At 37.7% G+C, this 27,990-nt stretch overlaps 1 protein-coding gene across 5 annotated transcripts in view; it reads left to right on the top strand.

Moving 5' to 3' along the window:
• Positions 1-27,990, top strand: part of SNCAIP (synuclein alpha interacting protein) — a 96,385-nt gene that overhangs the window by 51,649 nt on the left and 16,746 nt on the right. For 3 of the 5 annotated variants that reach the window (XM_053932497.1, XM_053932499.1, XM_053932498.1), the window contains 6 exons: positions 2,474-2,546; positions 12,543-13,405; positions 15,026-15,205; positions 16,764-16,877; positions 22,222-22,347; positions 27,559-27,728. In XM_053932497.1, the coding sequence (XP_053788472.1) occupies positions 2,474-2,546; positions 12,543-13,405; positions 15,026-15,205; positions 16,764-16,877; positions 22,222-22,347; positions 27,559-27,728 (1,526 nt within the window). Of the gene's footprint in view, positions 1-2,473; positions 2,547-12,542; positions 13,406-14,157; positions 14,245-15,025; positions 15,206-16,763; positions 16,878-22,221; positions 22,348-27,558; positions 27,729-27,990 lie in introns of those variants that run through there. The other 2 variants (XM_053932500.1, XM_053932501.1) reach the window with 2 other exon arrangements.

The raw sequence follows: 27,990 nt of genomic DNA, 5'->3' as shown, positions 1-27,990 counted from the left end.
CAGCTCTGGCTGATGTGGTTACTCCAATGGTGAAACGTGAGAAGCGGTGTTTAATTTTGCATGCAAAACAAAAAAAAATTAAAATTATTGAATTAAGATTTGGAAGTATTTAATTTTAAATATTGTTGAATAAACATTAAGTCTTAAATTCTGTTCCAAGGAAGGGTTGCAGTCTCAACTTCTTTTGATGTCATGTGTAACCTTGAAATTTATGGTTGAACAAAAGCTAGAAAACATTACTGATTATTAGAACTGGAGCTGGATATGTGAGAAATCAATTCTATTGGGAAGAACTGGGAATGGATTGTTTTTGTGGTTGGGAAAGGTCCACTTGAAAAAGTAATTTTATTTTGTGGACCAAGAGCTGGTTCTTTATGTTTTAACCACAAATTACAGAAGGCAGAAATGTAAATTTGCAGAAATATTTTTGAGAACAGAGCTAAGTGCTACTGTTTTGAGAACAGTAACAGGAAACCTGTTAATGAACTCAAACCTATAGTAATAAAATGCATAACAAATTTATAAACATTCAATAGATTTTTGGTGGGGGGACAACTAACTGAATACATTTTAGAGCAATGTTGAAACAGAAAAAAAATCTGATTTTCCAAGAAAGAATAGGAAAAAGACAAAAAGGAAGATGGCTTTCTGTTTTTGAAGTTGCCTCACAAAATACATAGCAATAGAATACAAAAGGCCTCTTTCTAATTGAATTACAAACTGTGTAATAGTTTAAACTGCAACAGCTGGTCTTATGAAGCTACCATATTCCTTGGAGATATGCTCCTTGGATTCTTTTAAGAATCTTACTAGACCAGTTCAACATTGAATTCTAAGTCTTTGTGCTGAAATAGCAAGATGTATAGCTTAACAGCTCAGGCTTTATTAAACAATAACTAAAGTGAAGCACAGCACATGGTGCTTGACTGTGTCTAACTTGTATTAATTGGTCTTTAGTAGTCCTTCTCCCTGTCTCAGCTCTGTTCTTTTTTACTTTAGGCTGTCACATCCTGAAGCAGTCACAGCCTTATAGACAGCCCCTTGTTTAATGGGGATTGGGATCACTGGGTAGTTCTGGAATGCTGCTACACTTTTTATTTAATAAGCTCATCCTGTTGATCCTGGGAATACTTATGAGGTTTCTTCTTGTGGTTGAGGTTTCTCGATACATCCCTGAATTAGGCTGGCAAGGGAAAAAGTAGGGCCTGAAAGGATTTCTAGGCTTAATGGGGTAACTACAGTTATTTGAGTAACAGTCTTAAACTTGCGCCAGAAAAGTACATTACTCTGCAATTGGTCATATGAACTTGAATTTAGATTATTTTGAAGAAGATTGCCAGCTGTGCTTTAGAAGCATGTCAAACAGTGAATGACAAAATGTCAGCAAAACTCAAGACAATGTATGACTCTTTCTTTTTTTGTGTGTGGAAAGTTCATATGGTTTTATATGTAGTTGTTTTGCTTCATTGGTCAACAACACACCAACTAAAAATATCTGTTTCTTTGAAAACATATGGTGTTTATGTTTTCTTAGAAAAATTTCAGTTGCATTAATCCTAAATGCTTTTTTTCTATTTAAGTTTCCAAAATACTGTTTTTATAAGGTCTTTTTTCATATAAGCAAAGTAATTTATATTTATTTCACAAACATAATGATTTTCATTTGTTTAAGTGGAGATTCCTGTAACATCTAAGCATTTGATTAAGGAAGACTTGCTATAAAACAACTGCATATCAGAATGTATATTTTTATGACACTGGACCCTGTGTCTTTCTAAAGGTATTCCACAAGTGTATAAACTAAAAAATTGTGTTTAGTAAAATACCTATGGCACCTCTGGGGTTTTTTTTCCATTTTTGAATGGTTAATGTGGAGAATAACATGCTGATTCATATTAGATGTGGTTTATTTTGTAAATATTTTATTTACATCAAAATAATAGTACAAGTTTGCTTTAATAAAGCCCAGGTTAGAGAAATGAGCCTGTTATCGGATATGTGTGGGTACACACCCCCTCTCTGAAATCAAATCTCTGCAGAGCAGATATTCTGCATTCCTTTTACATATTGGTTTGTGACAGCTTGAATTGTAATTTTTAAGCATGGCAATTCTTGCAGTGCAACACTATAATAGGTATAGGTGGGCAAAGTGAGACCCTTGAAGCCTGAATGTGGTCTGACCTCCGATGTATCTCACATTGTGCCTTGAATAATGGTGACCTGCAGGAAGGAGAAATCTGAGGTGAGGAGCTGCTTTGCTCTAGCTTTGAAAGTCTGTTTCATATGTCTCCATGTGGGAAACAAAAGCAGGTGCCATCTGCTTTTCTCATGCAACCTAAAAAGACCATCAGACTGCCAGAAGCAGCCTTGGTTTGTAGGTTAGTTAGTGTCCACGACACTTGATCCTCTTCAAAATCTTACTTTTTATCTTTTTTAATTATTACTTCTATACATTTTTTGTCCTTTTTTACAGTATTCTGTAACTTCTCTCAAGACCATCCCAGAATTATGCAGAAGGTGTGAGTCACAAAATGAAGACAGATCAGGTATGATGCTGTATCATTTCTGTCCACCCATAATATTCTAGGCTTTGTTTTAATAATGTAAAATTTGGCAACAATAGCTTTTTGGCAGTGTTCTATTGTTTTGTTTTTCTCATTTATGTTCAGTTGGAAACATGAGTTTCTTTTTTTTTAACAGATGTTAGTTCATTAGAAGGAAAGAAAGTTCCAAAAAAGGATTTGGCTGTATGCAGATAAATGTAGGGCTTCATCTCAGCAGCTCCAAACCACAGTATGTGCAACAATTTACTTGAAAACCCAAGAAACCATTGGTGACAAGACGTAATAATGTAGGCGCCAATGAAAAAATGTTGGATACATTTACTACCCATATGGCCACGACCAATCTGAGGGATGATGTTTTGCCAGAGTCTGAAACTGTATCAAGGATGCTACATGATAGAATCTACTCTAAAGCATACTGTAATAGTTAAGATTAAAGCTGAGTTTTTAGTTTAATAGTGTAAACTAAATGAAGAATCATGGCATACAGATGAGAACCAGCTGGAGACCTTCCCCCTGCCCCCTGACAAAAAGTTCATTCAGCATTGTTTTTCACTCTGTAAATCAGATTAATCTGCTTTTATTTTTCTCTTCCTGATGGAGGAGAAATGAATTGGTAAGAGAAGCATTTTTGTTGAGCTATGAAAAGTTTATTGTGCTTTTTTCATCTTTTAATTGAACTTTTGTTAATGTTGTTTCATCAAGTACTTTTATAACAGAAACAGGAGATCTGGAATTGATGGGATGATACAAGGACTTAAGAATCATGCTATACTTCAGCAACTTTTATTTCTATATTTTCTTTCAGACTTTTAAAAATTTCTACTGTGTTTAATGTAAGTGGAAAGTTTCTGATTACTAATTCTTCTAACAGAGTTTTTAGAGGCCAGGTCACCACATGCCACTGTCCTTGGCAATAAAAAGAAGCAAAGCTGTCCTTACAATACTTAATTGTGTATTGCTTTTACAATTCTTACTTGCCTAGACAGGGCACAACAGTGACTGCACACACAGTATTACTTATTGCAAGCAAGAGCAGGGCAGAAGCGTAATGGCTGAAGACTCCTGATCCACCCCCTTCAAATTGCCCTATCTCCTTCTACCCCAGTCTCCCTCCATCCTCCCCTGCATATTCCCCTCTTTCTTCCCATCCTGCCCCTTTACACACTTCTATCCTTCCGTTGCCTCATCTCTATCCCTTTTGTTACGTTTCCTTGCCACTTTTTTCCCATCTCCTTCCCTTCTTACCCATTCTTACTCTCACTCTCCCTGTTTTCCTATTGTCACACCACTGCTCCACACTATTCTTCTCCAACTCTTCTTTCACTCCTCCTTCTTCTTTCTCTCCTCCTTTCCTCTTTTTACCCACTTCTTCCCTCTTCTGCTCATCCTTCTTCCCTGCCATTCTCCATAGCATTTAGTCCCTCATTACTCCCCACATGCTCCCACCATTCTTTCCCATATTCTTCCTCCCATTCATTCTCCATTTAAAAGTGAAATGTAGTCCAACAGTAAGGATGAAATACTGGTTATGAGCTCTTCCTTTAGATTGTGGGATGCTGACAGCATACTGTGTATCTCTCTTGTTCCATGGCTGCCTCTGCAGGTGGACATTTTTTGATTATGATTTTAATTACATCAGTACTCATCTATTCCCTTAAAAAGGGGTTGACAGAAGCAAATACAGGGATTGCTGGAAGACAGTAGTATCTCTGGGGAGTCTACCAGTAAAAGTCTTGAGTAAAAAAGAGGTCTTTTGCACTGATAGTAGTATTGGCAAAGTGGAAACAGTACTGAAAGCTGGGTTTTCTTGCTACTTACCACTTATTTTGGTGAATAGGAGATAGTTCTGAAATCTTTTTATTTTTACTCTGTTTATTTACTGAGTAATAATACAGTGCTGAACAGGAGTGTATTACTTTACATGTCTGTACAAACTTCAGTATCTCAAGTATCTTGAAATATCAACAGAGCTGGATTAGTCATCTAATAACTATAAGGTTCCATTTGATAAATTTTCACAGTTGCTTTTGACACAGTTGCTTTTGAGGAGCCTTTTGCCTTCTCTATATTGTAGATCATTAAAATAATGTTGCCAAAGTATTGATGTATGCTATTTTTTATGAAAATGGATTATATAATAAATCTTTCAAACTATAGCATGAAGCATTCATACCAATTTCTATCTGCATCCCACTCTTAATTCAAGTAGTTACAAATAGAAAAACTCAGAGGTTTTACAAAGTGCTGATCCAGCTTTTTACCTCATACTGACTCCTGCTTAGTTAGAGGTTGCATTTCTCCTTTAAAACAGAGAGGACTATGAAAGTAGCTATCCAATAATTCTTGTTTCAGAAAAGCTAAAAGTTAAGCAAATGTTGACCATAGATAAGACATGTCATAATCTAAAAAGCAATTGTCTGTCATCTTTGTCTCAGGAAAATATTTTGTTCACTAATACAGTTAAGCCAAAATTGTGGAGAAAGTAAGATTAGAATTTATACTTGAAAAAATAATTGTATATATGTGTATGTGTGTATATATATATATATAGGCAACTATTTTCACCAGCAGGATTGTTAGAATAGATATAAACCAGAAGAGTTTCTTGGTATGGAATTACATTTCTTAACTATATGGCTAATAATATGGAAGTGTTGCTATTCATTGTTTGCAGATAAGTTTGGTAATTAGGCCTGTCATTCCGATTTTCTTTCCCCCTTTCATGTAAACATTGAATAATAAGTTAGTAACATATTAAAGTATTTGGTTACATTATTATTTCAAATTACTCCAAACACTTTTAATCCTAAGCAAGTACTAGTATTTAGAAGTCAGTGTATCTTTTCAAGCATTTAACATAATTCCTTCAGCAGACTTTTTGGGTTTTTTTAACTATTTCTGATGGACTGTAACTTTTGCTCAGATTACTTGTTCTTTTGGAAAGGGAGGTATTAGAAAGTTTTCCCAATGTGTAGTTTTTCCTCCTTGAAATGCCACCATCGCCTCCCTTTATTGGAAAGGACTGGTAGGTGGAGTGTATTGTTGGAAGGTCCTGTTCCTGCCTCTCTCTTTTGCTAGAGGTGCATGACAGCCATGAAGCAGCTCAGTCTCCACTCTGACTCAGAATCAAAGAATCGCAGAATATTCTGAGTTGGAAGGTACCCACAAGGATCATCAAATTCCAACTCCTGGCTCTGCACAGGACACCCCAGGAGTCACCCCATGTGCCTGAGAGTATTGCCCAAACAGTTCTTGAATTCTGTCAGGTTAGTGCTGTGACCACGTCTCTGGGAAGCCTGTTCCAGTGCCCTTTCCTTGTTATCAAACCTAAACCTCTCCTGACAGAGTTTCACGCTATTGTCCTGAGTCCTGTCACTGTTCACCACAGAGAAGAGAGCAGTGCCTGCCTCTCTGCTTCCCTTCAGGAGGGAACTGCAGAACTGGAATGAGATCTTCCCTCAGTCTTCTCCAGGTTGAACAAACCAAGTGACCTCAGCCCCTCCTCACATGGCTTCACCCCAAGGCCCTTCACCATCCTCATGGCCCCCTTTGGACACTCTCTAACAGCTCAATGTCTTTTTGGTGTTGTGGCACCCAGAACTGCCCCCAGCACTTGAGGTGAGGCCACCCCAGTTCAGAGCAGAGAGGGACAATCCCCTCCCTTGCCCACCTGGTGATGCTGTGCCTGATGCACCCCAGGACATGGGGCCCTCCTGGCTGCCTCAGCACTGCTGGCTCATGTTCAACTTGCCATTGACCAGGAACCCCAGGTCCCTTTTCACAGCTCTGCTGTCCAGCCTCTCATTCCCTATTCTGTCTGTTAATCCAGGGTTACCTCCTCTGAGGAGCAGAATGTGTCACTTTCCCTTCTTAAGCTTCATACAGTTGGTGATTGCCCAGGCTTCTGATTTGTTGAGGTCTCTCTGCAGGGCCTCTCTGTCTTCAGAGGGAGTAACCATTTCCTCCTAATTTTGTGTAATCTGTAAATTTCCTTAGTATTCCTTCAAGTCCTGCATCCAAGACCCTTATGACTTCTCTGAGTCCTTCTTGGATTTAGGGAATTCTGACTCAGGAAAGTTCCAAGGCATCCTTGGAGCCAAAGTATATGTGCCAGTACCCCCAGATTACAAGAGGAAAGAGATACAGTATTGGCAAAAAATTGCAGGGAAAGTCATGATTTGTCCACAATAAAGGGTGATTAAGGGTAATTGTTTTTTCTACAATCATGCATCGAGATAATGATCTTTTAGGTAGCATGATAACCACTAAGGTGGACATTATCTCAGCTGTTTAGAGCAAGATGTTAATTAAGACTGAGTTTAAGCCCTGTGCAGGCCATTCACTGGAGTGAAGAACTGGACTCAATGATCCATGTGGATCCCTTCCAACTCAGAATATTCTGTTATTCTGTCATTTTTATGTTCTGTGATGCTATAATTTTTTTTTCTTCAAAGATAGAAAATTAAAAAGTGTGGTTTAGAAATTGACCAAGCTAGCACATTTTTCCTGAAATGAAGTGTTAGCCAGAGTGCCTGTTGATTTCCAGCATTGTTTAATATAGACTGATAAACTGAAACAGAAATCAGTCCTTTATGTTGTTAAGCATGAAATTGGTTGCAATCTTTCTGGGCAAATTTTCTAAGGACACTTGAACAAATGGTTCAAGACAACAGTGTTCAACAAGCTTCAGCGAACCATGTTATTTCTGTCTCAAGCTTTTGGTAGTTTTTAGTTGTATGAGAAAATAAAGTAAAATTTGATTTGGAAGCAGTGTTAAAAAACATGAATTTCACAGACTTGTTCTCCAAATATCTCCCAGGTAAATATGTCTGAAACAATAAAATACTGATTGGATCATTCCTTGGTAGAATACTGAAGAATTTTCTTAATAAAAAAACAATTGTGCTAGCTACATATAAGTTCTTTTCCTACCTAATTTTTTCCATCCTCTCTCTTTTTTTTTTAACACATTTTGTGCCAGAGTAACCTCTTCTGATTTTTCATTAGAACTTTGCTTGCTACCTTCCTTTTACATCGATAGATCACTCTATACAAGAGTAAACAAAATTTATTAATTTCAACATTTTCTTTGCCTTCCCTTTATTATCTATTTGAGAATGACAGCTTTTGAATTATTCTTCCTCAAGCCAAGATAAGGAAAAAATATTCATTTACTGAGACACAAAATTTTGAATTACCTGGAAAAGATTAACTGTTCTTTAAAAGCCTTAATTATTATTTATCTTGTATACTCTTCCTTTCTTCTTTAGAGTAATTTGAAATTCCTCTTAAATGGGAGCAAACCCTCTCCATTTTTATCTATACAGGGTTGTTCTTTAATTAAGGTTGTCATGCTATAGAATTTATGTTAAAGAACTCCAGTATGTATTCCTGGTACAGGTTATTGATATATTAAAACTGTAAAACAGTGCCACCTTCAGTCAAAATGAATTAATTTAAATATGAATTTTGTGATATTAATAAAGGAGTAAATAGATACTCAGATCTGGCTCTGATTATCCATTAATTTGTAGGAGACACCCCTTCCTTTATCACATGGAGCACATACTCCTGTAAGTGTTGGCGATGCATTGGTGCTAACAAACATAAGTTTTTGGAAAGTTTTCCTAGTGTAGTCAACACCTCAGCACTTGTATACAAAGTCAGAACCATAGTGCTTTATATGGACCTAGAATTAATATGGGTCTTAATTGATTCAAGTCTCTGCTGAAGGCATATCACAAGGAAGAAGTTCAGGCATTTCTTTCAGATGAGAGTAAAACTCCAAATATAAAAGTTTGTGTAGACTTGCTACACATCCCCTCCCAATATTGCATGAGCAATATGCTGAAATACTGCATTTAAAAAATATGAGCAGTTGTCAATGTTATTCACAAACTTTATTAAAGTAAAACATGATATTTCCATTATACTCAGGACGATTTAGAGGCATTTTGATGTTTGGGATTAGACTGTAAGTATCACAGAAACTGCATGTCACAAGTGTAAAATTTCATCTGTGCATGTGGTTATCTTGATGGTTAGTTCTACAGATGTTTGTATACCAGATAAAACTCCACTTATCACCATGCTCTAGACACAGAGATGATTGAAAAATACTCTGAAGTCAACAGATGCTTCCAACTGGAAACATGTTACAAGGATCAATTTTGATTCCTGAACATAGAGTCAGATGGGGATTAAATTGAAAGAGAAGTTGCTTCCTAGTTGTGCCCTTTTCTGCTTATTTGCCCCCTGTAGTTCTAGGACAGCTCTAAGTAAATACATAAGAAAACCTATAAATAAACCTGCAGGCCTCTGGACTCATTTGCATTTTGTCTTCCTCAAAAAAAAAAAAATAGAGTGCAATATACGGTGAAGAGCAACATCTGCAAATTTGACCTTTGCAGGTTTTCATCAGGTAAAGTTTTTGTTTTATTTTTTTTTTTTTTTTTATGCCAAAGAAATACTTTGACACCTCAGGTCTATCAGGCAGGTAACACTTCTTTACCAATGCAAAAGAAGTCTGTGATTTTTGTGTTCCTCGGTCTTTTTGCCTCAGTAATACAATAGTAGGATAATCCAAGTCTCTTATATTAATGAATAAAAGTTTGGGAAATAATTTTGACACATAGTTTAGGGAAAAAATTTTCATCACGTTTTAGGAGTATACCAGAATTATTTGTCAGATTCTGGAATCTGCTCCACTTTCTAGCCCCCTGCCTTAAACTCAGGCCATCTTTTACTGTTGTTTATAAAATAATCAAACAGTATTTATTTGACCCAGACTTTTAATGGCCTCTGTCTGAGTTCATAAGTATGGAGAGATGAGCAAGAGGCTTTTTCTCTGGAGCAGCTGTTTAAGACTACTCAGCTCTACTGGTGCTTTGGAAGCTATAGGCAACACTTGCTTTTGCTTCTTTGTGTAACAAGCATCTGAAAGCAGAATGAAGGAGATTCAAGCCATGTCCTGGTCCACTCCAGGATATGGCTGCAGTGCCATGTAAAGGGAAATCATGCTCTAACTGCCTAAGGACTAATGCAGCTCCCAAGGAGTAAATGGCACAAAGTAATATTGTTTCTGCTAGTCTGACTTGCTTTTATCCCTTCAGCTATATGGTTAAATGTTATGTTCGAATCCTTTTTTAAAACCAGTGCAAATTCATTATCTCAGTTAAATGAAGAGGATGTTTTTAAGTCAGTAAAAATATTGCTAACTAGTTTTGGTGTTCCAGTTTGGTTCTTTTTCCCCGGAAAACCTGTGTTTGTAAGGAGAAAAAAACAATGAAAAATGGAAGTACCTTACTCTGCTCTAACTTTAATGAAAGAACAGAGAAGTACATGACTTCACAATTATCTGAGGCAGATTTGTAACAAACATCAGTGCTTCTCAGTGTCTGATTTTACAGTTTGGTCACCAGTGGTTTATGTAAATGCATGTTATTAAAGTTAAAAAGTGGAGAAAGTGAAGCAACAAAATAAATGTAAGCTTAAATAAAGTGATGACAAACAAAATGCTAATGCTTTTTCCTCTGTCTAGACCCCTGTGTTGAAAGCAGTGTTTTCATAAAACTCAGACAGAATTCATTTCCATACTGAGTGCTTAATAGTTCCTGTCAGAACAAAACAGCTGGGAAACATATGGTATCCATTTTCCTGTATCACTTGGAAAAAATTTCACATGTAAATAAAACCAACATAAAAGTGTAGGCCTTTGAACCTAGAATCTTATACAATACATAAATAAGTCAGTACAGTGCGTTCTTTGTATTGGCCCACTAAGTTACATGCCTTTTGATTATTATTTTTATTTCTTCTTCTTAAGAAATGTTTTCTTAAGCACTTCCAAAAGTATTAATGTAATTTTCAGACATCCACAACTACTAAGCCATACTAATCTTTTGCTTCAGATATTAATGTTGCACTGAAAGTGTATATATCTGTTTCCTTAGGAAGGTATTCATGGCAAATTGTGTGTTTTGACCACAAATTAGATCCCACGGATATGCAGTTAGCACATGTTATAAATCTGCTTTGTTTAAACAGTATTCTTGACTTTTAGACTGCATTAACTCTTAGTGTACATTGAGAGGGGCATAGTAACTGCTTAAATGCTTTTGTGGTTTTAGTGTAGTGCTGTCCCTCAGCTGAAAATAACAAGAGAAAGAAAACTGTTTTCCAGAATTCCACTTATCACAAAGATCACCAATATTAGCAGATGGGACTAATTCTGAAGGAGTACAAATTCAGTAGGATTGAGTTCAAGTTCAGTAGGATTAAGAGTTCTGTTGACTTGAGCTCCTTCCCTTCTATCAAGTCAGATTCCCTGGTCAAACTATCCTGCAATGCACTGAAATAATTGTCTGGAAGGTTCAGAGCTATAGGTGTAGATGTGGATGTGGGTGTGAGTGTACATAGATTATACATATAAGGGATGGAAAGTTTGACAGAAAAGCCCAACATAAAGAGGAAAGGTTCAAAAGGAACATCACACCTCAATAAGTAGGCTTAATTTTTAGATCAGAGAATCACAGAATTGTTTAGGTTGGCGGTATCCACTTAAGATAATCTAATTCAATGACAAGGCAGCTTGAGCAGGTTAAGCCAGGTGTGCGTCCAGTTGAATTCTGAGTATTTCTAATGATGGAGATTTCAAAAAGTCTCTGGGCAACTATGCCAGTGTTTGACCAGCCACACAATTTAAAAAGTGTTTTCTTTTGGTCAGATAGAATTTCTTATATTTCACTTGGTGCTGGTTGCCTCTTGTCCTGTCATGGAGAAGAGCCTTGTTACCTCTTCTTAATGATGAGATTCCTCCTGACATTTTCCTTTCCCAAGCTGAATAGTCCAGTCTCTCAGTTGGTGTTCATGAATTTCTAGTTCTTGTAAGAAAAATACATCTTCCAGAGGAAACAGTTCTTAAAAATTTAGTTGTTGTTGTTATTGGTGCTAAAACAAATCCACTAGAAAGGTTTGGCTAACTCTTGTTGCCCTCTCAGGAAATAATCCTCATCTTATGATGCCTTTCAATGCAGAGGAGAGTACAAACTTATATGGTTGGACAGGACCCCTGTAAATGCCACTAGGCTATTACTCACAGAATGGGTCAGGTTGGAAGGGACCACAACAGGTTATGTGGTCCAATCTCCCTACTCAAGCAGGGCCATCCCAGAGGACATGGCATAGGATTGTGTCCAGACTGTTCCTGAATATCTACAGTGAAGGAGGTTCCAAAGCCTCTCTGGGTAGCCTGTTCCAGTACTCAGTCACCTGCACAGTAAAGGAGTTCTTCCCTGTGTTTGGGTGGAACTTCCTATGCATCAGTATCTGCCCATTGCTTCTCCTGATAGTGCTGGGCACCACTGAGCTCTGCCTGGTCTCTCCTCATGAAGCCCTCCCTTCAGATACTTGTGGACATTGATGAGGTCCTGCCTCAGTTGTCTCTTCTTAAAGCTGAACAGGCACAGCTCCCTCAGCCTTTCCTTGTAAGAGAGATGGTCCTGTCCCTTACTAGTAACAGCCCTCTGCTGGATCCACTCCAGTTGCTCCATGTCTCTCTTGTATGAGGAGCCTAGAACTGGATCCAGCACTCCAGATGTGGCCTCATCTGGGCCAAGTAAAGGGTGAGGAACACCTCTAGATCATTGCTGGCAATACTTCTCTTGATGCACCCCAGAATGCCATTGGCCTTCTTGGGCACAAGCACATATTGTTGGCTCACAGACAACTTGTGTTCTTGGTTAGAATTTAATTATTTGTAATTATTACATTATACATTCTTGAAGAAAGTTTCTTTTAGGAATGTAAAATTCTTCAGTTTTGATAGAGATGCCATTAAATCTGTTTAGATATTAATCCGGCATGTTATCATATAATTCCTGTTTCTGGTGTTTGGCCAGGTATATATTAAAGCATTCTGTCATGACACATGTCAGGTAGCACTCACTGCTAAATCAAATTCCTTTATTTCTCTAGTTTCCAGCAGCAGCTGGAACTGTGGGGTTTCATCTCTTCTTGGCAATGCACAGAAACCAACAGGAATTGCAGATGTGTGCAATAAATTCAGACCAGTGAAGAGGGTTTCTCCATTAAAGCACCAGCCGGAAAGCTCTGAGAACAATGAAAGTGATGACCAGAAGAACCAGAAGGGAGAATACCAGAAAGGCAGGGATTCTCAGTCTGCACCTCCAAACGATGACCAGAGTCCAGGAGAAGGAGAGAGCCTTAAAAGCAAAAGCTCTGAGCCTGCTGTTCCGCTTGGGGAGCTGGAGCACTATGACCTAGATATGGATGAAATTTTGGACGTGCCTTATATTAAATCAAGTCAGCAACCTTTTCCTTTTACAAAGGTAGCTCCTGAGAAAAATCTTTTAAGTGTGTGTTCAACTGTGAACGGTCTAAGTGTCAAGACCTGTCCTGCAGGGAGCACAGAGAGCTCGCCTGCTGGCAGGACACAGTTTTGTGTGCTGTCCCCTGTGAAAGGCGCTCAGCTGAGAAAAACACAGCCCATTGTCCTTGATCAGCACAAGCATTCAGCAGAAGAATTAGAGCTTTCCCAGCCTTTAGTTAAGTGTAGCTCAGCCCATGAATCTGAAGCCCAAGGCAAGGGCTTCTTCAGCAAGACACTTTTTGATCCTCTTGCTCACAAAGCTGAGAAGACTATGCCAAACTGCCACCGGAGGACTTTCCACCTGCAGATGACAGTGGCAGAAAGCAAGCAGCTAGAGGAGCTGAGTATGAACTGGAGCAGTGCAGGGTGCCCAGAAGAGAGGAGTGAAGAGGTGAAAAAAATTAAGAGCATCTTAAACATTGTAAAGGAAGGCCAAATATCTTTACTGGTAAGTATCATCTTTTTCATAAGAAACATCGAATAAAAGTGATCTATGATGTGGCTTATTAAGCTAGCTAAGCTGATGTTCATATTTTGAACCACTGCCCTTTTTATCTTGTAGACTCCTTAAAAATTAAGTTTATGGAATGGAAAGTATTAATATTTAAATAAAAAATGTAGCAAAACCAAGATACTAAGCTTATGTATGCATGGCCAAGATTGCTGTTTTATGCAGTACACTGAAATTATAAAGAAGGCAGACATTTTAACTAATAGGATCACTTAAATATCAAATTTGTTTTGTCTTTCACATTTGTGGGTCACTTGGCTCAATTATTGCTGGTTTACACTGTTGTTATGTAGAGATTGATGATGGGAACAGAGAGGCTTCTGTTGTATTCTGATTATTATTCAGGAGTGTTTATGCTGTCTTGTTGCAGCAGCATTCTCAGGGAGGAGCTTTCTGTAAAGCCTTGTTGGCCTCTGACCCATATGAAAGTTTTTTTAGTAAATTCTAGCTCTGTAATCAGGCACTGTCAATGATGGTTTCCAAAGTAACTGGCTGCGAGTTAGCACAATGATGCAGAGCATGTGATCTCCACACGGAACAGCTGGTGAAGGCACAGTGTATGTATAAAAACTGGTTTTGTTAGAGTTTTGTTTAGCTTCTCTGTTTAGCAGTCTAGCTCAAGCAGAAAGGCATGCCATTAACAGAGAAGCAAGGACAAAGGAAGATATTCAAAACTAGACAGAGGCAGAAGAGAATATTAGATTACTCATTAAGAAATAAAAGCAAGTTAAATTCATCCTGAAATAGAAATTGGGGGAAAAAAGAGGACATCATAGGTAAGAAAATATGTATATTTTCCAAATTGTTTGAAACCTCTTCATGAAGTACACTCATGGAACAACACTCTGGCAAGACTACGTAACTCTAGGAACTTTGTTATTGCTAGTTCTTGACTGTCTTCAGTCTTCTGTTTTTCTTTTGGAATTTCTCAATCCAATTGTTTTGTCTTTAAATTAGAATTGGGCAGAAATAATGTATTACATCATAGTGGTGTTGAACTTTGAGTAAATATCTCAACAGTTTTTTTCATGGAAACAAGCTATCACATAAAAGTCTTCTGTCATGTGCTTTAACTACATTTTAAATGGTGTTTAGCATAACCTACCATTTTGTGATGAGCAAAATTAATCAGGAATGTCTTTCAGAAGTAATGAATATTTTCTTTTCAATTACTTATCAATATAATGCCAAAAAAATTTAAAAGGAGAGAAAACTCAAAATAGACAGAAATTATTAACATGTGGGTATTTTTGCAGCTATCTTGTTCATTAGACTAGTGCAAACACTTAAAGGCACTTAAGATCTTGCACTATTGCATGACAATTGCATGAGAAGGAGAGAAAAGTCACAATTAATCAAGCCAGTGAACATCCCACTTCTGTCCTTATGCTAATAGTACCCAGGTTCTATACAGTGAAGTGAAAAGCTCTGGATTTTGACTTGTAAAATAACATGCCTATTGGGAAACCTCCTTGTGTTTGGCGTGTGTCTGGGGCTGTGAGGATAAATGTATCTTTTTGTCCTTAGTTGTAACTAATATATTGCTTTTTTTAACAGCCACATTTAGCAGCAGATAATCTGGATAAGATCCATGATGAATGTGACAACAATCTGTTGCATGTAGCAGCTTCAAAGGGACATGCAGAATGCCTGCAGCATCTCACTTCTTTGATGGGTGAAGACTGTTTGAATGAACGAAATATTGAGCAGCTAACTCCAGCTGGGTTAGCAATAAAGGTAGTAGACCCTTTCTCTACTGTAAGGTGACATAAAAGTCGTTTAGTTTCCTCCTGTCATGGCAATAAAAAACGCATCCAGCAGGATGTTCTTTTTCAAGCTTTATAAGTGAGGGAAAAAAACTCCTGTTGGCTGGTACTACATAAGCAAAGTAAAATGGATTACTACACAAGATGTAATATCCACTGTGTAACAATGACAGAATTTTTACATTGTTATCAATGCATCAATTTTTAAATCAGTCTACTGAATCTAAAGATTTTTTATATTTCAAGCAGCTTTCACTTAACTTGGATTCAGTTGTTTCTTTAGCGTAACAGTTTCTTGGTTTTTTACAAATAGCAGTGTAATCTTGTAAGGCAAGTGTGAGAATAAGTTTACAAAGCATAAAAGCACCTCGAGGTGAAAATTCCCTGTTGTCTAAAGCAGTTGCATCAAAGTTAAAATGTACATTTTGTAGAACAACCTGTTAAAATCTCAATAAATTTAATGTCCAAGTTTACAGGAAAACTTATTATGTAGGAAAATATGAAAATTCATGCTGTTACTACGCTAAAATAAAAGACAGTGCAGGAAGTCTGATGATTTAACCACAGTGGTTCTGATTCTTTAGTGAGAGTGAATAGTTAAATGTCATTCCTTTTATCCTCTAAATACCTTAAGGACAAAGAAGAGAAGGGGTGAAACATAATACAAGAGTTTCTGTTTCTTTAGAGGGGTTTACTGTTACTTGCTTCCTGGGAAAGGTTTGGAAACTGAGAAGACTGGTGGATTCCAACCTGCAGTTTTGCATATTTGAGGCATCATTTCAATGATCTAGGGCCCTAGTGCAGGTGGCAGGGTTGGGTTTTTATTTTTCTAGGCCAAGCCATATAATTAGAAAATTAAACTGATCCTAGTTGTATTAATGAAATGCTCCAACATCTTGGCCTGTGTCAAACTGTATAGTTACAGTCTGCCAGTTTAAAGTCTTAGAAAATTTTTGCAATTTTTCTTTCTTGATTATTCGAGGTAGGTATATAATGTGTCTGTAAGCCAGTAGATACTTATCGCTTTTGTGGAAAAGAGGTGCCACACCCTGCACAGTACAACATTGTGGGAGTTACAGTGCTATACAGGAAGAGCAAGAAAAAATAAATATCATTGTATCAATGTTGAAAACCACTCTGGAAGTAAAGCTCAAGAGCTACAAGATTTAGTTAAGCCAGATCACTTAAAGGCTCTTACAGAACTTTGCAATAACCGAGGACAAGTCCAGTTATGTAGGTAATCATTAGAAATACTTCTGCTGGGGCACCCTCACTTACAGGAAGAACTCCAGCACACTTACACTCTTTTCTGTGAATGACAAAGAATACTCAAGCATTATTGGAAGTAAAGGAGCTAATTGTTAAATAAGCCAGCCTTTCTGCAGAAAAAGACAAAAGGTGTTATTGACTTAATCTTTAAAATCTTAAACAAACTGGAAATTTTTAATAATTCTGATAACCTTTTTGCTCTTTAGTAGATGTATTTAGAATGGAAACAGCTGGAATCTAGACTTTTTTTTCTTGTTTAGAATGGTCAGCTGGAGTGTGTTCGGTGGATGGTGAGCGAAACAGAAGCTATTGCAGAACTCAGTTGCTCAAAAGACCACCCAAGCCTTATTCATTATGCAGGTTGCTATGGCCAGGTATGACTTTCTTTTACTTCTTCAAATAGATTACTTAGATGCTTGTACAAGAATTTGAATTAAAGTATCTGTGTCATTTTGTGGTTTTTAATTACAGGTGCTCTGAATTAGTTGAAGTATAGCAAAATCTTTCCTAACTTAACCTGTATAATTTTTTTCAGCATTTTCTTGGGTTTTGTTTTATAAGGTTTGAATAATGGCAAAGAGAAGATTAGCTGGCATATTAGGTCAACAAGTAAATCCTAAGAATGTCTACAGTGATTAGCTGTCATCTAGACGACTCATAGGATACATCAGAAAAGCAACAAAATGTTGCAATTTAATAATTCATTGTATTGGTATGAAATACGGTGGAACTTGATCATCTGTCTAGCTTTAGCCACTTTAGTTGAAAACTACATACAAAAGTAAGTTGTAGATTTACAGAATATTCTGATCTGGAAGGGACCCACAAGGATCATCTAAATGTCCCATATTGGGCTTGATCCCATAAGCTTGGTGTTATTAGTACCATGCTCTAACCATCTGAGCTAATTATAAATCTATCCAGTTTCACACCTAACTTGTCTATTAATATAACAATGAGACAGCACTGAAGTACAGCATTCTGGTGCCTTGCTGATATTTGGAGGAACATATATGCCACTTAGTTACACTACATTCTATTCCCACAATGTCTGTTTTCTCTTAAGTAAATCTTCCAATAACTCATCTTCAAGGAACCTTCTCCAGGATCTGCTGTGAAAGAAATAGTGATCAGTTATTCTTCTCTAATCTCATTGGCAGAGGGACCATTTTATCCCACAGTTTCTTTGACAGACATTAAAGATAAACCATGGAATCACAGAATCATAGACTGGTTTGGGTTGGGACCTTAAAGATCATCCAGTTCCAACTCCCCAGACATTGGCATGGACACCAAACCCCACTGATTTTGTGCTAATGCTTTTTACTCTTCTTAAGAGAGAGCAAACAAAATATAACCACTAAGAAAACCATTCTTTGCTGTGTGTGGTTGTCTCATTCAATGCCATACAATTATTGTGGCATTTTTCTGCTGCTAACTGCTTCTGTCCAAGCATGAATTTACTGTAAGGGTAGGGAAGGAGATGAGGCAGGTTTGGAAGGCTATGGAGCTGGGAGTCTACCTTTTCTCCTGCCATTTCCATAGGCACAGAGAGACCCTTGTTTTCATGCTGTGCAAAGACCTTCTTTTTTCTGCACTTTCCTACTATACAGATGCTACTGGTGCGAGATAGAACCCTGATGGATATACGGATTGCTGGTGTTAGTAAGTTTGCTGTAAACCCAACACTGAGGATAGAGAATATGTGAGCCAGATCAGAACTGGATTAGAGAAAAGAGTGCTTGTTACTGGGAATAAAAAGTTTGGAAGAGAAAGTTGCATGTGAACTTAAATTCTTATCTTCACTTGATTAACCTGATTTTGTCCTCATCTCTAAAGATATTTATATAAACTAAAGCTTGTGAAGTTTTGGGTTTTTTTCAGTGAGCTATGGTATCTACTGCCAGAAACAGATCTGGCACGCTTTAACTAGGTTATTTTCAAAGCAGAACGGAAGCTCTACCACTTAAGGAACACCAGCTACAGTCAACCACCCATGAAATTTGAAAAGGTGCTATATCAATTGCTGCCAAATTTTTTTAGTTAGCTGAATGCCAAACAAAGTTCATATATAATGCCAATTATCTTTTTTTTTATAATCCATAAACAACCTTGAAACATGAGGGAATATTTAGGCTGAAGGGGTGCCAGACTATCTTACCCAACTGTGTTAAGAAAGAAAAAAACCTTCAAGAAATTTAAATGCTTACTTGGCACTGTCCTGGAACCTTTAATTTATTTTACCATTACTTACACGAGAGATAATCCATGTAAACACTGGTCTTGGCAGAATTACAAGAGTAGTATTTTTACAAGGAAGACCTGTTATTGAATCCTTTTCTAAGACAGTCAGTCCATCCATTGTTTCTCCAGGCATTAGACATGCATGCCATATTTTTCTTCAGGAATTATACTTTAGAATGGGCAGCAGGAGGGAGTTCATAGCAAAGTTCCTATGCTAAAGGTCATCAAACTACAGTCATGGACTGCCTCCAAGGACATGTCAGCAACATTTTATTTTTCCAATGGGAGAGGAGACCGCATAAATTAATGTGATTGAAGAGAGCAAAAGTTCAAAGTCAACCTGTAGCCTGGTGAGCATAGCTCCTAGCAAGGGTTTCTTTAAGCATGAGATTAGGCAAAAGAAACCATGATGGCTGGCAGGCCTTTTCACACTGGGCATAAGTCATGAGTACAGGGCATGCCAGCTGTATCTGACCCAGTTTACCATGTCACAGGAAGGTGGTGGTGCAGTCCTGGGTGCACATCATCCTAGTCCTGACATAGAGCTTCATGGGGCTGGAATATCTTTCCATCAGGGATGCTGTGGTATGGACTGCACAGGTTAAGAGGCAGAATGCCAAGGGTTTGTGGTTTTTGAACTCAGGAGAATCTAGGGAGACTTTGGGCAACCAGCCTGAAGCATAACTGAGGATCTAGAAGGGATCCTGTGCACACTTTGATGGTGTTCTGGAGAGTTTGATGTACAGTTCTGGAGAGCACAGTGGGAAGGAGTATATGACAGTCAGATATGCAGATACCTAACAAAACACCTTTGTTTTACATCTCAGGATATTTGCCTTCCTGTCTAATGTCATTATAACAAAAGCAATGTGTTGTTTTCACTCACTCTTACTCCTATACTGTGAAGGGATACTGAGAAGACCAGCTTATTTAATTAGTATCAAGTGATGGGGTTAGGATTAGCTGTAGAGTCACTACCCTTCAGCATGCTAAGCCTTCCTTTTGTAGGCCATGTCATAATTTAAGCGGTCCATGTTAGCTGTACTTTCTTCTCCAAAAGTTGTCTGATGGAACCAAAGTCAGCAGCCTGTCCCAAATTTTCCTGAAATCTTTTTGTGCAGACATTTGAATTATTGTTGGTCTAGAATATGCCAGAGAGGTGTTAATAACTGCTACAGCATAAGCATTTGTCGGTCTTAAAAGTAATAGATATACTGAATAATTTATCAGTATTTATCAGTTCCTATTATTTCACAAAAAAAGTGATAATTTTTCTTTGTCTTCATCTGATGAATTCTCTTATTATCTTTCCTTTTGTTTGAATAAATTGAAGACTATAAATCTATTCCCAGAAAGATTTTTCCTGCAAATGCATATTATGATTGTTAATAAAGTGAAATGTGGCATATTTTGATATATGATGTTTTTGTTTTCCCTAGTTTTAAGTGAAAAAGATATTTGTTTTCTTGGTTTTTTTTTGGTCAAGGATAAATTTGTTGAAACACAAACTGTTTGAGACCTATGACATTGTGCCTGTGATCACTTAGTGCACAGGTAGTCCTAAGTACAGATGATTGAATAGAGCCACCCAGCCATTAGATTCCCTTGTTGATAAATAAGATTTCCTTGTTGATAATTTGCTCCATGCTGATTGTGATCATAAAATTGCAGAACATGCTTAACATTCTGGTCTCTTATACATTCCAAAGAAATATTTTATTTCAAAGCTATAGTTGTCTTCTAATTCTGCAAATAAGTTTTGCTAAAATAGTTTTCTTTTAATTATTAAAACATAGGGGCAATTCATAGGAGTAGTATAATCCTTCCTTGCTGGCCCACACCACTGGCATATTGAGAAATGCTCAAAAGTATTTTTAAAGGGATATGTGATATATAGTCATCTCTCCATGCTGGCTGTCAGCTGTGTTGGGCATTCAGCCAAGGAGAAGTCAAAATACCTATTCCGTCACCCTATAATAAGAACAAAATTGCTGCTAAAGTGAAGCTATGAAGAAGATAAGCATCAGACAGAGCAGCCCTCTGAAGTAGTAAGCAGGGACCCAGATGCTTGAATGGACAGAATCATCCTGGAGTAGGTCTAGAAGGGTCCTCTCCTTTTCATTGAGATTAAAATTTCTGTGGTACTTTTACACAAAAAAAAATACAGGTTTATATCTAACCTTTTTAGAATTTTCTTTCTTCATTTTTATTCATTGTCTTTTCTACTAATTACTGCTCAGAGTCCTGTATGTGCTTTCCGTACTGTTTTATTTATGTCTACTTTAGTTTTTCACATTTCTATTTTTGGGTGATTATGAACTTATGTGTCACTGAAGCTACTGAGGTGCTCCAAGTTAAGTCTGTGCATCAGTGTTTGCCTCAGCAATACTAGAATCCACAAAGCCCCTTTGAACTGGACCTCTGAGTCAGTATAACGTGATAGATATCAATGCAAGATATTAAAAAATGTGCATTTAAATAAAAAAGTTTTATTTTAGGAAGTAATTTAGTCTTTGCACCTTTTCAGATAGAAAAACTGGGAAAGCAGCTGTAGTCAGCTTTAATAGACCCCACTTTTCTATGTAATCTATAGATTTATTCTAGATTTTCAATATGTATTGTATTCATCATGGCACAATGAAATTTAATCTGGAGTGGCATGGGAAGTTCCTAGAGAGAAGAAAATTTTTTACCAAATAAACTCCCTGGGGAAAATAAGAAATCAAAAAAGCTTAGTGCACATATGTAAGTCTCCATTGTTAGGAAAGAATACCCAAATAAATGTGTATTGCACCTACACACACACAAAAAAAAAAGGAGGTGTTAAAAAAAAAAAGTTTATATTTCAGTTTTGGCTTCCACACCTTCAACAACAAGTTTTTTGCAGTCCAAGTTTCTCCATCCTTCCCAGCAGGCAGGACATACAAATGATCCATGAGTCAATACATTTAGTTCTTAGGGTAGCTTTATTTTCTGGTTTTAGTTGTGTTGTTTCTTCTTTAGCACAACCACACAGAGATGTGGAATGATTATAGATTTGAAGAATCTAACTGCTTAGCTCTGTGATCTGAGCATAATCCTATTTTAATTTTCCAGAGAGGCTTGTGATGTTTGACCAAATTTCACAACCTGATTTTCAGCTTGATATTCTTCCTCAGGTTTTTCAGGTTATTCTTTCTCAGGTTTCATCACCAACACAGAGGCTCTCAAAATCTTCATGTACAATTCCTCAGAATGCATTACAGTACTCGTATTTTTCCTGCTATTTCTTTTTATAAAATAAAGTATTTCAGCTTTTTTCCTTGGGGGGAAAAAAGAAACCCAAAACCCCCAGAAAAACAAACCAAAGCTCCATGATGCACTAAGCCTACAAAGTTAAGAGAGAAAACAAAGAATTATTGGATAGTATTAATAATAGATGACAGCACCAGTATTCCTTAGTTCTTATCTTTTGTGACATTTCTTTGCCCTTAGGAGAAAATCCTTCTGTGGCTTCTTCAGTTTATGCAAGAACAAGGGATTTCACTGGATGAAGTTGACCAGGATGGAAATACTGCTGTTCACATAGCTGCTCAACATGGCTATCTAGGATGCATACAGGTAGAGTGATAGCTCCAGCAGAAACCTCTAAACTTCAAGCTTGAATGGCAGAAAAAAATATTATTAGAAATCTAAGTGGGAATAATTATTCATTCATTAAAATATATCAGAAGGAAGAACTTTAAACCAGTAGGAATCAGACTGAAATACTGAAAAGCTCTGGGTTGTGATTCTATTCCTGAGTATGCTGTTGTAAGCCTAAACTAACTTGTATTGCAAGATGAAAGCATTATTATATTGTTTATATATAAACAGCTAGTATGTATGTTTTTGTATTACAAAAGGGCAGCCAGTGCAGATATGCATACTTTTCTCATTACTCTGATATTTTCCTTCTGTTTCTTTTTCCATTGAGAAAGGACAGTTATAGCTATCCAGCTCAGGGAAAGTATAGCAGATAGATTTGTTGAACGATTTACACCTTGAATAAACCATCCTTTTCAGACTTACCATCCTGGAATGAATCTGTGCTAACAATGAAGAGTGATGCTGATTTCTAACTAATTTTCAGTGATTCATCTTGGCGTCTGAAAACAATATATTTCTGTTTATAGAGGGGCTAAAAAATGGTAATTTGTCTAGCTGAGAAGGCTTACACATCTACAGTACTTACAGGAGCCAGAATTAGCCAGTTTGGATACTTCTGTCCAGCACCTGTGTTCAATGCAGACAAACCAAAAAAGTCATGGAGTTGAACTGGATGGCTGGTCACAGACTCATTCGCCGTTAAAGCTGGAAAAGACCTCAAAGATCATCAAGTCTGACCAAACTAGCTCCTTCATCATGTTCACCATTAAAGCATGTGCTTTTAATGCCACATCCACACACACCCCCATTTTTTTTGTCCACTTCCAGGGAAAATGACTCCACCACTTCAATGGTCAGTCTGTTCCAGTGCTTAACCCTTTCTGTGATTTTTTTTTTTCCTAATAACTGATCTAAACCTCTCCTGGCCAAAACTTGAGGCCACTTCCTCTCATCCTGTTAACTTGTGAAAAAAGGCCAATTCCTACCTAGCTACAACCTCTTATCAGGCAATTGTAGAGAGCAATGTACCCCCTCAGTGTCTTTTTCTCCAGACTAAGCAACCCCAGTCCCCTCAGTCTCATAGAGCTTTTGTTCCAGATCCTTTCCCAGCTCTGCTGCCCTTGTCTGGATTTGCTCCAGCCCCTCAATGTCTTTCTTGTTGTGAGGGACCCAGAACTGGTCACAGGGCCTAAGGCGTGGCCTCACCAGTGCCCAGTACAGAGGTATGGTCACTGCCCTGGTCCTGCTGGCCACACTATTGTGGACACAGGCCAGGATGCCCCTGCACATGTTCAACCACTGTCAACCAGCACCCCTAGGTCCTTTTCTGCCAGGCAGCTTTCCAGCCACGCTGCTCCAAGCCTGTTGTGCTGCTTGGGGTGGTCCAAGTGCAGTTGAATCTCATCTAGTTGGCCTTAGTCCTTCAATCCAGTCTGTGCAGATCCCTCTGCAGAGCTTTCCTGCCCTCCAGCAGATCAACACTCCTGCCCAACTTGACATATCTGTGAATTTACTTATGATACATTTGATCCCCTTGTCCATGTTGTTGATTACATTAAACAGGACTGGCCCCAAGCCTGAGCCCTGGGGAAACCACCATTGACCAGCCACAATCTGGAGGTAAATACACTCACCATCAGCCAGTTTTTCACTCAGTAAACACCATAGGCAGCCAGATTCTCTAGGAGAATACAGTGGGAAAACATATCTAAGGCTTTATTAAAATCTAGGTAAACACATCCACAGCCTTTTCCTCATCCATTAGGCAGGTCACTTTGTCATAGAATGAGATCAGGTTGGTCAAGCAGAAGCTGCCTTTCATAAACCTGTGCTATGGGTGAGATTCCCTGGTTGTCCTGTACTTGTTGCATGAGTATGGTCATGATGATCTGCTCTATGAACTTGCCTGGCACTGAGATCAGGCTGACAGGCCTGTTCTTCCCTGGATCCTTCCTTCCTCGAACCCTTGTTATTCATGGGTGCCAAGTTTGGCAACTTCCACTCACTGGAGCCTCCCTGCTTGATCAGCACTTCTGGTAAATTATTGAAGGTGAAGCAACTTAACTTTGTGTTAATTGCAGATGTACCCTCTGTCCATCAAATTTGCTAGAACCATTAGTCACAGGAGTACATTTCAGTATTTTTGTTGTCGGCACTTTGAGCAAAAGCTGTTTGGAGAAGCAATAATAATAAAATTATTCCCAGAAATTGCAGAGAGGTATTTGATAATCAAACTAGTCATTGGAGAAGAATAGATGAAAAGATAAATAACCTCTTGGCAGAAAGGCAAGAAATAAAAATTAAAGTGATTAAGTCAAGTTAGGGAGGAAAACATGTCTAAGAAGGAGGACTTCAAGGACTCAGATATGGTCAGTAAACATACAGAGAGTGAATTTTCATTAGTTAATCTCTCCAGAGAGCTAAGTATATTTGTGTACACTATTATGTTGTATCTACAGCTGCAGAGCTATTATTATTATTATTATTATTATTATTATTATTATTATTATTATTACAGTCTATCTATATATTTGCTCACCCAGAAGACATAACGCTGTAAAAGCCAGTTTGAGAGTATTGCATAATAAAAAAAAGAAAAACCGGTTGAGCTGAATGAATAGACTTGAAAAGAAGACAAATAGATTTGCTGAACATGACCATCTCTGTATTTTCTTACTGAGAGGACATGTCTTTTTTCTTAAGGACTTAAGGAATGGATCCTGTAGAAACTCATATTAGAATAAAATAAACAAACCATCTCATCCATGCTGAATCTAGTGGGTTTGCTATTGTATTGTAGCCAATTGCTATGATCAGTTGGAAAAAAATGGATAGAAGAAATGTTTATGACTTATTGGTGGGGGGCACTGTTGTGGTAGAGGGTGTGCTTAGGGTTCCTATAGATTGTGTGTTTACGGTTGCTATCTCAACAGTGCCTCATCAAGATGTGCACTGCATTTGAAGGAGAAATGGGTATAGATTATTTTGAACAGAGTGGTGACATCTGCAGGCTGGTTTTGTGGATAAAACTAAACAAAGAGACTAGCCCTGCTTTTTCTGTGAAGAACAAGCCTTAATAAATGCCTCAGAATTCTAAAAATTATTTTATTTTAGATAAATATGCAATTCAAGAAGTGCTTTTTGTTGAATTGAGGCCATGAGAAATAAGTCATGAAAATACCTAGTGGTGATAAAAATACACAATGTCAGAAATATCACTTCGCAAACACCTCACAGACTTAAGTGTAGTTGATATTTTGTGCTGTGAAACAAAATAAGCTCTGTGCCCAGTAAGCTTACAGTCAGTCTAATTTAATGTACAGTGAATAATCTGGTAAGAAGAAAGAAGTGATAAAGGAAACAGAGAAACTATCGGCAGCAGCATAAAATCTGAAGAATCACAGGCTGTCAGTGATTCCCTGGCCCACTTATTCATTGTGTTTATGAGCATATGATGCTCCAATCATTTTTCAAGCTATATGATTCGTTTCTCCAAGGTCATAACTTTCCTTTGTTTTCCTTCTTGACAAATTAAGCCCAACCTTAATGAGATGCATTGCAAGAGTTCATAACTTTCCTTTCTGTACAGTTTTAGCAGATCAGACAGACCACCAATTCCACTTCTCTCTTAGTAGATGTCGAGGTCTCTGTGTCTGCTGTTTGTGGTCAGCCAAGTCACTCCAGCCCTCAGTGGTTTACCAGCTCTGCTTGGATAAGTCAACCAAGAGCTCAGCCATGCAATTCCTCTTCTGCATGTGTATGCATGAAGTTAATGATGCTGTAGTTTCTGGCTGTACAGGATCACAAGTTTTCCTAGGGGCTGGTATCAATGCATATCAAAGCATTGTTGAGAATATTTAGGTCTTATTTACCTACTCCAGTAATGCAAATAGCTCCTAACTTTGATTTTCACAAACAGATCATAAAGAGGGAAGATTTGGTCTCAAATCTTGCTTCAGTTATTAGATATCTTGAGGTCAGACAGGCAGAACTTTTTTTACACATAGAATGCTCTTTGTTCTAGTCTCAGAATAACTCAAATGTCATGCTTACAACCTGGATGGTTCTCCAGCAGCAAGCTAGGGTTCTCTGCTGGTACTGTGAGTAACACAGGGATATACATCAGAGTATAAGATATTATTTTTATTGAAGACTAAAAGCTGACACGTATATCAGTATGTCTTAAAAAGAAAATAGTGACTAACCAAGCAAGTGCAAAGCAATGAGATTCTCTCAGCATTAAAAAGTCACAGTGACCAGACCCCCCAAAAATTCCAACCAGATTGATATAGTCATTGTACAGTTTTTTATCTACAATAAGAAATTTGTGCCTATCTGACCTAAAGTATCTCCCCTATCTTTCATGTCTAAACATTACTTAGTTAAGGAGTCGGGACACTGAGACTTCCCTATGGAGTGTTTTAAACATTGGGATTCTGCTGTGGTAAAAAATGAAGAGTTAAACAACAAAAGGAGTCAGCAAATATTGTAGCAAAGACATTACTAAAATGAGATTCTGAGGGCGTGTTGCAATACCTTGCAGTGTGGAGATCCCAAAAAAAGACCTGGTAAGCTATTACAGCTCATCACTACCCACTATAAACTGGCTAGCAGTGTGTTCATGCTGCTCTGGACCCAGATGCCATCTAGAAGAGATGTCCTGTGTTTTCTTTTCTAGGTCTGCCATGTTTAAAGTTATCACAATGGTCTGTAATGCATAGATAGGCGCATCTGCAAAAGTTTGTTATTGCAGTGCAGGACAGAATCAATAGATGGCCAAACAAAAGTCCTCTGTTTTCATTTGGTAGTCTCACTCACTGTATGAATGCTACAAGTGATGCTATGCTGTACAAATGAATGAACAGAAAACAAATTAATTTAGTAGAACTTCAAGGGGAGAAGAAGGAGTAGCATATAAAATATAGTCTCTTTATAGCTCTTCTGAACTGCAGCTCACTCTTCTGTATTACTGTTGCACCTGAGTGGTATATTTTATTGGTATGTGGCTTGAATTCAAGCTGCAGATTTGTCAGTGACTGAATTTTAAAAATTACTGACTTAGACTAATGTTTATCAAGCATTTTATTCAGCAGTGCCTTTTCTCCAACCATTCTTGTGCTGATCAGAAGTCACAGCAGAGATTAACACTTACAGATGTCACTGTTCCCTTTTATGTTTTTACAGACATTGGTTGAATATGGAGCAAATGTCACCATGCAAAACCATGTGGGAGAGAAACCTTCTCAAAGTGCTGAACGACATGGGCACACCATGTGTTCCCGCTACTTAGTAGTTGTGGAGACATGTATGTCACTGGCCTCTCAGGTTGTGAAGCTGACTAAGCAGCTGAAGGAGTAAGTGTTTCATTGTTAGCAAGAGGGATTGATCTTAAAACCATACCCTAATTCATCTTCAGTTTATTAGCAGTGTCCATTTTCTTCTTCTTATATATGACATTTTTAAGTTGGATTTCTACCTTATTTCTCCACTCTTTCCTGCTCTTGAGTATTTGTCCCTTCACCTCTAGCAGCTCAATTTTTCAGCTGTTCTTTTTGTGGCAGTTTGTTGTGGACATACATGAAGGGAGTGGCAGCTGAAAAGGGTATGTATGAAGAA

This window comes from Vidua chalybeata, chromosome Z (assembly GCF_026979565.1).
Source record: "Vidua chalybeata isolate OUT-0048 chromosome Z, bVidCha1 merged haplotype, whole genome shotgun sequence".
Classification (NCBI taxonomy): Eukaryota; Metazoa; Chordata; class Aves; order Passeriformes; family Viduidae; genus Vidua; species Vidua chalybeata.
This window is presented reverse-complemented; position numbering and strand designations above follow the sequence as displayed.